The sequence below is a fragment of the Amblyomma maculatum genome, chromosome 1 (genome assembly GCF_055883805.1).
Source record: "Amblyomma maculatum isolate TAMU_Amacu chromosome 1, ASM5588380v1, whole genome shotgun sequence".
NCBI classification, from domain to species: domain Eukaryota; kingdom Metazoa; phylum Arthropoda; class Arachnida; order Ixodida; family Ixodidae; genus Amblyomma; species Amblyomma maculatum.
The window spans coordinates 237,839,047-237,849,054 of NC_139344.1; the positions used below are offsets into that span (position 1 = coordinate 237,839,047).

The 10,008-nt window shown below is 45.9% G+C and overlaps 2 protein-coding genes and 1 pseudogene across 2 annotated transcripts; 2 read left to right on the top strand and 1 right to left on the bottom strand.

The window, feature by feature from the left end:
* The first annotated feature begins 312 nt into the window (after positions 1 to 312).
* On the top strand, positions 313 to 1,827 carry LOC146205984 (uncharacterized). Its single transcript, XM_084608290.1, has 4 exons — positions 313 to 506; positions 580 to 715; positions 849 to 1,091; positions 1,756 to 1,827. The coding sequence occupies exons 1-4, from the start codon at positions 313 to 315 to the stop codon at positions 1,825 to 1,827; spliced, it is 645 nt and encodes a 214-aa protein (XP_084464416.1).
* A 4,079-nt stretch (positions 1,828 to 5,906) lies between these two features.
* On the top strand, positions 5,907 to 7,058 carry LOC146205985 (uncharacterized). The gene has a single exon (XM_084586983.1). It carries the CDS (start codon positions 5,907 to 5,909, stop codon positions 6,969 to 6,971), a length of 1,065 nt encoding a protein of 354 aa, XP_084443109.1. The 3' UTR covers positions 6,972 to 7,058.
* Positions 7,059 to 7,668: 610 nt separating this feature from the next.
* On the bottom strand, positions 7,669 to 9,721 carry LOC146205986 (uncharacterized; annotated as a pseudogene).
* Between the last annotated feature and the right edge of the window lie 287 nt (positions 9,722 to 10,008).

A 10,008-nucleotide genomic window follows, 5' to 3' on the forward strand; every position in this document is an offset into this window, starting at 1 on the left:
CTGGTATGTTCCTTACATTTCACAGAGAATGACAGAGAGCTCTTTGAAATTCAGTCAGAACTACTGGTTAAGCCAGTCAGGTTCCTTACTCGTGCACACGTTGAACCAAACAACCTGGAGAAAATGAAAGTTTGCATGGCCACTCAAATCTTTTCTCCGGCAGTAATAGCAATGCTACAATTTCTTCAAGAGAACCCGGAATGTCATCCTGAAGCATGCCACTTCAAAGACAGCTCGGCTACAATATATTTCATGCGCATGGTTGCGAAATGGTATGCCCTACATGATATCGGTGCAGTGAAGGCAAGCGGGATGCATGAGAAAGCATTCTTTTTAACAGATGATGAACGACTCTCCTGGCTGGAGCTAGATTTCATCTGTTGCTTGGAAGACCTCCAAATGAATGCTGGGCGGTCGAGGCGAATCACAAAAGAGACCTACGAAGCCACACTCCTGACAACACGGTCAACAGTGGCACTGATTGAATATCTCCTTGACCACCTAAAGTAGGTTCTTTTTTTCTCGACTCAGTTTTACGTTGTTTGCAACAGGTTACTCAAATGAATTTCATAATTGCAGCTTCCACTATGTCTTAACACGCGGGCTAAACAGTGACCCTGTGGAATCGCTATTTAGCTGTCTTCGGCAGTTCAACGGCGGCAACGACCGGGTGGATGCCAGGACTGCACTTTTGACAGCGGAGAAACTGCTAAAGGTACTGCTTAAAAATATTCCAAAGTGTGCTCATCAAGGTCACGTTAACATGGTGATCACTTGGGCCAGTTCTTCTGTCCCCGTGTCTTTCGCTGGTACAATATGCAAGGTCACATTCCTCTCTTTTTTTTCAGGTTGGCATCCTTCAAGCAGCGAGAAGTGGCAATGCACCCACTTCTTCTGAAATGAAAGCAGCGCTGAGGGTAACAAGTCCAGATGCTGAAACATATGCCCTGCCAACTGCCATTGAATTTGCTACCAGGGAGCTGACCAGTGAACTCGGATCTTTAACGCTGTGTTCTGAAGCAGAGGAACACTTTGAGGTGGCACCAGTAGCGTTTCTCGCTGGTTATGTTGCGAGAACATGTCAGGAAAAGGTATGAACTGTTTTTTTTTTACATAAACATACACATTGTTTTAAATTTTCCTCTTGTCTGAACGGCCTTGGAAGCAAAGAAACCTGTGTATACAATATTTGTTTATACTCTTGAGATTGTCTGAGTAGGAGCCAATACGATAGCGTTAAAAGCCCCGTTCCGCAGAAACAATGGTGACCGCCTTGTCGGCAAAACGCCGTGGGAATGTCTGTGGCAGGAGGTTTTTTACAGGTGATGTGGCCGGACCCTGATTGTTCGGCGGGATGTGTGGTGCAACGAGACCACATGACATGATAAAGTTGGCAGGAGCTGCGAACTCTGCAGCTTCATTAAGATGAGAGGGTGAGATGGGAATGGAAACCGGGATCCTTGTATCATGAGTCAGGCACGCTACACCGAGACTACACAGGGACGTTCGCATGACTTGGTTAAAGCGGGGCTTTATATCTGTGTCGGGTGGTATATTTCACATAATGTGGTTGCCTCCGACTGTATGCTAAAGAGTATGCATGAGAGGGATAGAGGCGGTAATTAAGGGATGTGTTTAATAAGCGGGTAGCAAGTGCATGTATGCTAATGAGGATCCGTAAGGGGAGAAAGCTCCAAATTTGTCTACCACTATACCAAGTTGTTGGTTTATGTGATATTTTCTGATGGTTTTCAGGTGACGTGCGAGTCGTGCAAGACCCTGTTGCAGGAACCAGAGCCAACCGACCCTGTTTACGGGCTAATGTAAAACATGGACAACGGAGGCATGGTATACCCCAAAATGGAAGCAATCAAGCTTTGTCAGCTTACGTGCGTCTTCATTAACCGGATAATGAAATCTCAAGAGGTCCGGCGAAGCAGCAAGCTGTGTGAACTGTTCATTTCAGTTTTGCTTCCGCACTTTACACAGCACCCGCAGCTAATCTGCGAAAAAAACAACCGTGCCCACACTGAGGAGCTTTGCAAGATATTCCTAAGTAAGTTGCTGCGCCCACTGATAGCGAACTCGGCCGGGAATCTCAACGCAACAGTGGAGCGACTTTTAAGGCTATGCCGTAAACCTCTCTCCAGGAAGGTTCTCCGTTTGTGAACGTCTTCTTCCTCTTTTTGTGTAACTGTGCAATAAATGTATCTAGTCTTGCTGAAGCAGTTTGTGGTTTCCTCGGCTCCAGTTGCGCTTAGAAAAATTCACAACTTCACTATAATACTAAATGCATTTGTTTTTCTAAATTAAAACAGTTTACAACCTTGATGTTCCACGGAAATGTGCTGAATATTAGCGAAGCATTAAGCAATTTTTCTGATCGCGGGTAAGCTAGTTTCAAACTGGAAGTTTCAAACTGCGCAATCTTGAGACTAGAAATTGTTGAATGCTAGCTGTAAGTTGCACAGTAGAGTACAGTCGCCCAGTCACATTGTGATGTAAAGGATAATACATTGCGCTACCTTGGCCGCTGAACAGCTTCCAATTGCTGACAGACGAGTGAAATTTTCATCTGACAACCAATTTGACCCGAATGCACATCACGGTAAAGCGCGAACTATCGAGCGGCTTTGAACTACCGTCACAATAAGTTTTTGGTGTACACTCCAGTATATACATCCTTGCGAAGAAAACGCGGTAGTGCTGACATGTTCACACTAGACATGACAGTATATAGGAATTCATGTTTCAAAATTGTGTGAAACGGAGCTCTTAAATCCTTAAAACAGTAAGCTCCGACCGCACTGACGCCTCGCTCAAAGCGCAGCCAGGCGCAGCTCTCCGCGCGCGGCTGTCCCCGAACGGTGGCGCCGCGGCGGTGGCGACGGGAAGTAGGCGCCTCCCGCGGGTTTCGGGCGATGTAGCAGGCCGCACCTAGTGCGCGCTTCCATCGAGCGGCCGTGCAACTTCTCTGCAAAGACTATTCTCTATACTCACAACCGTGATTTTTTTTACAGAAACCTCAGATGGTCGACGCGCCACGCCTGGGACGTTTGAGATGGAGAGGTTCCGAAGCAATAAAAGCGCATAGTTGTTTCGCCAGCTGCTGCGCGTTGAAATCGAAACAAGTGAGCATGTGCAGGTGTCTTTCTATGTCTACTGGTACCCCGTTTGTTCCAATTTCAAAATAGTTGCAGCCCTATGTCGCCGTTCGCCTCATGTCACGGCAGGCCTGCCCACGTGTTGCGGGCTTAATATACGCTACACAGCGCTGTTCGTACCGCTTTTTCAGAGGTGGAAGACGCTGGGAAGACGAAGGAACACGTTTATTTGGCGGTCGAAATAGCTGCAGCTTTTAATCTGGGAACAGAAGGCCACGCTGGATCGAAACAGGCACGCTATCAGTCATTTTTTTTTTTTTTTCAAGAATACTGCATGGTCGAGCGCGTAAGCACTGCATTCGACATAAGGGAGCAAGAAAAGTGTCCGGTCGTAATTCTGCACACTTGTGTTTGCTGTAGAGGGCCGCCAGTGTCGCCGTTGGCTTCATGTTACGGAAGGCGCACCCACGTGTTGCGGGGCTAAATATTGCCGCAATGTTACCTTACTGGCGCCGCCATGTGGCGAGCTCGGGAGACTGGCACGCGCTCGTCTTCTTCGCTCTCGGTGCTCGCCCGCCAGTCGGTTCCGTGCCTTATCTTGCCGGTGCTTTTACTTAGTCGTAAGTAAACCTGCTGAACCAGTTTCACTGGCTTCTGTGACATTTTTGGTGGAGCTTCTGGGTAGATCCCATGTACGAAGAGCATCTGGCTGCCCACTACGCCCATCTACACACCGTGGACACGACACCTGTGCACAAGGCGAGCCGTCGCTTGAGAGGCTTAGCTCCCGAGTGTGGTCCTCGTTTCCCCACCGCAAACCACGATGAATACAGCGGCAATTCAGACCACTCAGCCTCCCGTAAGTGCCCAGCAGCTAATCTGCCATACTCCACGTATGCCCACGCCGTTTCATGGCGACAAGTTCGAAGACGTTGAGGACTGGCTGACCAGCTACGACTAGGTCGCTGTGTTTAATGCGTGGGACGAGTAGCGGAAATTGCAGAATGTTTATTTCGCACTAGAAGATTCCGCCAAGATGTGGTTCGAAAACCATGAGGCTACCATTTCCACCTGGCAGGATTTCCGGCGGCAGCTGCTCGCAACATTCGGCAACGATGCAAGAAAAGAGATGGCCGAACTCGCACAGCGGCCTATGGGCCTGGTGCGCTGCAGCTTTGGCCGAACATGTGGCGCCGTCTGGGAGGCGCCGCTGTAAAAGGCGGCTGTCTGGATCCGCTGCCGTGGGTAGCGCTTACGCTGTGTTCCGATTTCTTCCTGGTTCCCCGTAAGAATAAAAAAGTAAACACCGACTGAAATAAGAGCCTCTACTTACTGTTGTTTTTGTGGTAATTTCCAACCTCATATAAACACATTGCGTTTCGGCTGCGCATTTTCCTTTCTTTTTTTTTTCCCAGTAATGCACGCTAGGTTTCTTTCATGCATGTACGACCAATCGTTTGTTTGTATCGAGTGCGCGGCACGCGAAAAAAAAAAAAGACGGTGTAGTTTCTTTTTTCTTTTTTTTTTTTTAACTTCTGGGCCCGGCTGGAGCCGGGGAAGCTAACTGGAACCAGCGCTCGGCAGGTCTTCGGACACGCCATGTGTTAGAGAGTGCGGAACCTTTCTGCCCTGCGGGAGTTTTTTTTTTTTTTTCTTTATCGACTTCCTAATGATAGTTTACAGCTGTTATCCACGCTCGCTTTTGGGAAGACTAGCCTGACGTGGAAGCACGACGTCGAGAGCGAAGCACTTAGCAGTAGTGCACGCTTTCCGACTCTCTGCGCATTCATGGCTCCCCGCAAAGAGAAAACGCCCTTTAAAACTAGGAGCTCGATTTACTGCTGTGTTTACGGATGCCATAATAGTTACAAAAATACGGCTGGGAAGCAACCTAAAATCAAGTTTTTTCGCTTTCCTTGGAAATCCTACGAGACTGAGAGAAGACAACGCTGGACCAAAGCAGTACGTCGTGCAAGGTAAGGAGACTCGTGTTTCGTACTTTAGGTTTCGCTTTCTGGAGCGTCTGCTTAACTTCGCTTTCATATCTCGTGCTATCTTTCAGTCCAGATGGAAGCCTCTGGCAGCCTGCACGTAACACGCGCATATGCAGCGCTCATTTCATAGGAAACGAGAGGAACAACATAGCAAAACACCCTGGATATATACCAACTATATTTCCAGTGTGTTATGGACCAGGTGATGGAGTTTCCTCTGACACAAAACTGAAGAGATACGAAAGGTACGTGTCGCTGACAATTTTAGTGCTAGACGTAGAAACAATATTCATATTGTTTCGTTAAAAAAAAAATGGACTGTTCATCTTTCAGGGCTCAGCGACGTGACTCGTCTGTTGATAAATCGAGGCATGTTAATACGGCTAACGTTTCGCCTGGAGTATCGCCGCCTGGTGCTGCAGACGAAAGCCTGAGTTCTGAAGATGACTTTTCCAGTGTACCTGTGGCTGCGGGGAGCAACTTGCAGGATGCTTCAGTAGATGTATCGTCGTGTGCTGCCGATGAGGAGCCGAGATCAGCGAATGACGGCTGCATCACGTTCGCGGTAAGCTGTTTTCTAACTGCTTAATTTAAGTTTTCAGGTTTGCACCCTTGAGATCCATACAGCAAGCGTTATTTGAATGCGCAACACATATACACGGTCGTTTTTATTCTCAAATGTATATAATTAATTACAGCACCCGTTCCACAATGATACAACATCCTCGGATAAACTAGTACAAATGTCCCGAATTTGGCAACAGTTCCTCAAATCCTTACAGTTGAGTGCATTTGTTGTGATTCGCAGATGACGCAAACTGATATGAGCTCTACTGGTGGGCCCTGCACCATATTTTTGTCTGTGTCATCGCAAGGCTGTGCATCAACACAAGTGTCGCATATCAGCACCCTGAACTGCGCGGTCCAAGCAGTTGTTGTTACTGGAACAACTGCATCTGGGCCTGAGGAAAGGACGTGCGTTTTTCTCGGATATGATTCTTTAATGGAGAGGGAAGATGCTTTCAGGCAACTTTGTGGTGTGAACAGAAATGTTTTTAGTTTGCTCCTGTCCATTTTATTCCCAATAGTCGTGAGGCGGGTCGATGTTCCCATTTCACAGAAGCTCATAATTTTTCTAATGAAGCTCAAGCTAGGTGTATCTTTTGCAAGCCTAGCAGTACTTTTTGGCTTGCATCGAACGGCAGTAAGCCGCATATTCTTTTTTATCCTAAGCAATTTGCTAAACGCAATGAAACAATGGATTCCAAAGCCATCTTTTGCAACAGTTCAGGCGACAATGCCACCTTGTTTTTTAATCCATTACCCCAACTGCCGCTACATCATTGATTGCACGGAGCTGACAACTGAAGAACCCCCCACCGTGGAGCAAAGACGGGCATTGTTCTCGCACTATAAGAGAAATTACACCTTAAAGTTCTTGATTGCAATCTTACCGAATGGTGTAGTGAGCTTTGTGTCCGAAGCGTATGGCGGCCGCACGTCGGATACACACATAACGACAGAGTCTGGTTTTCTAGATTTAATCGAGCCCGGAGACGTTGTTTTGGCCGATAAGGGCTTTCCTGGAATCAAGGTTCTTGCTGAAGCTCAAAGAAGCATCATTATCCTGCCCCCTTTTTCCAAGGGAAATGTACAGTTCACATATGAAGAACTCCAGGAGACGTATCATATTGCCCAAGTCCGAGTACACGTCGAAAGGGCGATTCAGCGTGTAAAAATGTTTAACATTCTGAATGCGAGAGTCACAAATGACCTCATCCCTCACATGAGCGATATTATGCGCATGTGCTGCATACTAGTTAATCTTCAGCCGCCAATAATAAATACTGCTAAGAAGGGCACTTTAGAGTGAGTAATACAGGCGCACGGTAGCATATACATCGTTTGTTTGTATGTGTATTTTCGTTCTTGCTATCTGCCAGTAAACCTTCTAATGACATCACAGACTAGTGGCTGGCTTCTAGATTCATATTTAATAAATGCCAGCGCCTGTATTCTCCCACTGAATAATGCAGGCGTGGAATCTAATTGAATGACTGAAATTTTCACTTTTAATTTTATATTACCAGGTTAACATCAATCTAATTAACCGCTACGTAACATCACCAGATCAACAGTTCGGGCACAGCAACCAGTTACAAAAATTATGAATTCAATGTTCGCTTTTTTTCTTTTTTGCGAGTAATTTAAGAATGGAATTCATTACCAGGTTCCTGTTATTCCCCGTCGTGATCGTTTGTATCGCTTGTTTGCAGACTCTCAATTATTGCTGATGATCCAGGTCTTAAGATGTATAATTTTTGTGAAGTGCATGAAGGAAATGTTTTTCAGCGCATGCCGATTTTTATAGATCAATAATAATATAACTTGCTTTCATGTGACTGACATCAAAATTTTGTGTATTTTTGTTCGCCCATTCCTGACAGCATAATAAACAAACAAAAAAAAACCTGTGCTGTCCTTTTTATGCAGTCTATTGTAGCGCTACCACGTGCTCATGACAGGACAAAATCATTTTCCTGGGGTAAAAAATATTTTATTCAGTCCAATATATAAGCAATTCAATTCAATATAAACACTCAGTAAGAATTTTCAACATGTAGCCAAAATAAAATGCTTCAAGTTTCGGGACGTACTCAGAAAGGAAGTCATCATCCCTGTCGACACTCACGGTAATGCTGCGTACATTTGAGTAAACATAGACAAATGCATGTTCCAAATTCAATACATACAACATGATCATAATTTGTGTGTAGTATGGGTGGCTTTTTTTTAAAACAAGGCAGCCATTGATATACTCAATGTATGGAACAAAACTCGTTTGCTTTTCGTGATCGATGAGATAGCTGTCTCGCAATGAATACGGACACTTGATTTCTACAAGCTGCAGAGTGCCCCGAGCCCAGAAAATGCCGTCAGGACTGCAGCTCAGCCATGGCTGCTGTGGGTGTATAATTAGCCCCACCTGCGAAAAGAATGAGTCACGAAATAACACCAACGGAGATACATGCGTTACCTCATGAATGGGAGCTCCGATAGCCATCGCAAGCTCCGCTCTTGCTTCGTCCTCAGTCTTTTTTCCTGGAAGGTATGGAAATTCACCTTGTTATAAGTAGGCGCAAGATTTCGTGAATTTGCGGCATTTACACCAGATGAATCCCGAAGAAAGTAATAATAGTGGTGAGCTGTTATCTGTTGCAAAACCAACCAAAAAATGAAGGGAAAAGATGTGACAGCCATTGTATTATCGGATACCGAAGCACCTGCAGCCAGCGGAGCTGAAGAGGCTAGCGGCAACGCAGGAAAAACAAAATATCGAAAAAGGGCTGGAGTATATGCGTATGTGATAATAATAATAGTAATGGTATAATGGCCTAATCGTAAAATATATTTATTGCATTTTTTGATGCCAGCACTTACCATACAATGTGGCTGCTGTTGAAAAGCCTCGCGCTTTCACTAAACTTTCGGCCAAGACATCGAACTTCGACTGCCTTGTCTTCACCCTGTGTGCCGCTGAACTTGTAATTCGGAGGCGTCTCTCTTTGTGCCACCTAGTAATGAATCATATATTAGCGGTCGCAGCCATAAAAAAACACGATTCAAAGTTCAAATGAATAGATTGGCGAACCTTGTTTGTGCCGCCTGACCCCTGGTCATAAGAGCGATCTCAACGATTTCTTCAAAGTTTTTGTTTACGAATTTCTTGTAGAACTCCTGCTCTTTTTTTGAGACAGAAGACAATACGTCTCGCCTTTTTAGTTTCAACGGGCACATACTAGTGATTTCTAATACGGTGTGCAGGTGCCGCTCACCACATAAACAACTTCTCAGAAGTACCGTATCTTCTTGGTCCACTATCCTGCTTATCATAGAAGATAGTGCAGCACTGCATTCTTTTTCGATTTTGCACCTTCCTTCTTCAATAAGTATATCCGCAAATGCACAGTTAACTCCACTAATTTTGGAACTCATAGACATTGGACATAGCGGCTGAAGGATGGGGACAGGCATGGGCCGACCTGGAGAAAAGGCAGAAACGTTATTTGAATGTGGCTGCGTCACGATCTCCACGAATCGAATCGCATGCAATATCCGCTACACTTACTTTCAAAAAGCTCTTTCACAGATTTTTTTGTGTCCAACGTTGGACGCGACGATGGTCTCCGCCACGCACAAGGCAAGTCGGTGCACGAGTCGTGCCTGTGGTTGTTGATAAACACCGCCAGTGCTGCTGCGTGCTTGCACCATCCCCGGCACCCGGCCTTGCAGGTGCAACTGGCATCCGTGATATCGCGTGAGTTTGCCGACAGCTACATACAACAAAAACCGAATTACATATGTGGTGAAGAGACGCCGAAAGGGAACAAAACTCACCTCCAAGCTGACGTCGTAGAAGGCGCTTTTCATTTGGGCAGCACATTTGCCAAAGATATCAGAAGGCCCCTCTGCACTCTGAAGTTCTTCGCGCACTTCGTACACATGCTTGGCTTCGTAGAGTTTTTGTCCGCGCACCAAACAGTTAATCTTAAAATAACTCTCAACGTTCTTGATCTTCCTAAATCCACAGAACAGCACGCGCTGCGGAGCTTGCTCAGCCATGCCCGTTTTTTCGCGCACCGCTCTGTCGCAAGTCACCGCTCGCTTTGACGCACCGAGGAAATAAAAGTTACGGCTGAACTGCCGAGCGACGAAAAAGAACGCAGCGCCCGACGCCTTAAGGCACATCTCCAGATGGAACCTGTGCTCGTTCTCTCCTGTAAAGAAGCTTTTTTATTATTATTATTTTTTTTTTTTTTTTTTTTTGTTGTTGTTGTTGTTAAGAGCCTTTCCATTGACCGACGTACGATGCCGAGCTGAGCTCGGCTCTCGCTTCTGGGGGGTCTGGC

Excerpts from the sequence above, each read along its gene's own strand:
- LOC146205985 (XM_084586983.1), top strand. The coding sequence starts at position 5,907 with ATGACGCAAACTGATATGAGCTCTACTGGTGGGCCCTGCACCATATTT.
- LOC146205984 (XM_084608290.1), top strand. The coding sequence starts at position 313 with ATGCATGAGAAAGCATTCTTTTTAACAGATGATGAACGACTCTCCTGG. Across the intron at positions 716-848 it reads CAGCGGAGAAACTGCTAAAG|GTTGGCATCCTTCAAGCAGC; the intron begins GTACTGCTTAAA and ends CTTTTTTTTCAG. Across the intron at positions 1,092-1,755 it reads CGAGAACATGTCAGGAAAAG|GTGACGTGCGAGTCGTGCAA; the intron begins GTATGAACTGTT and ends GATGGTTTTCAG.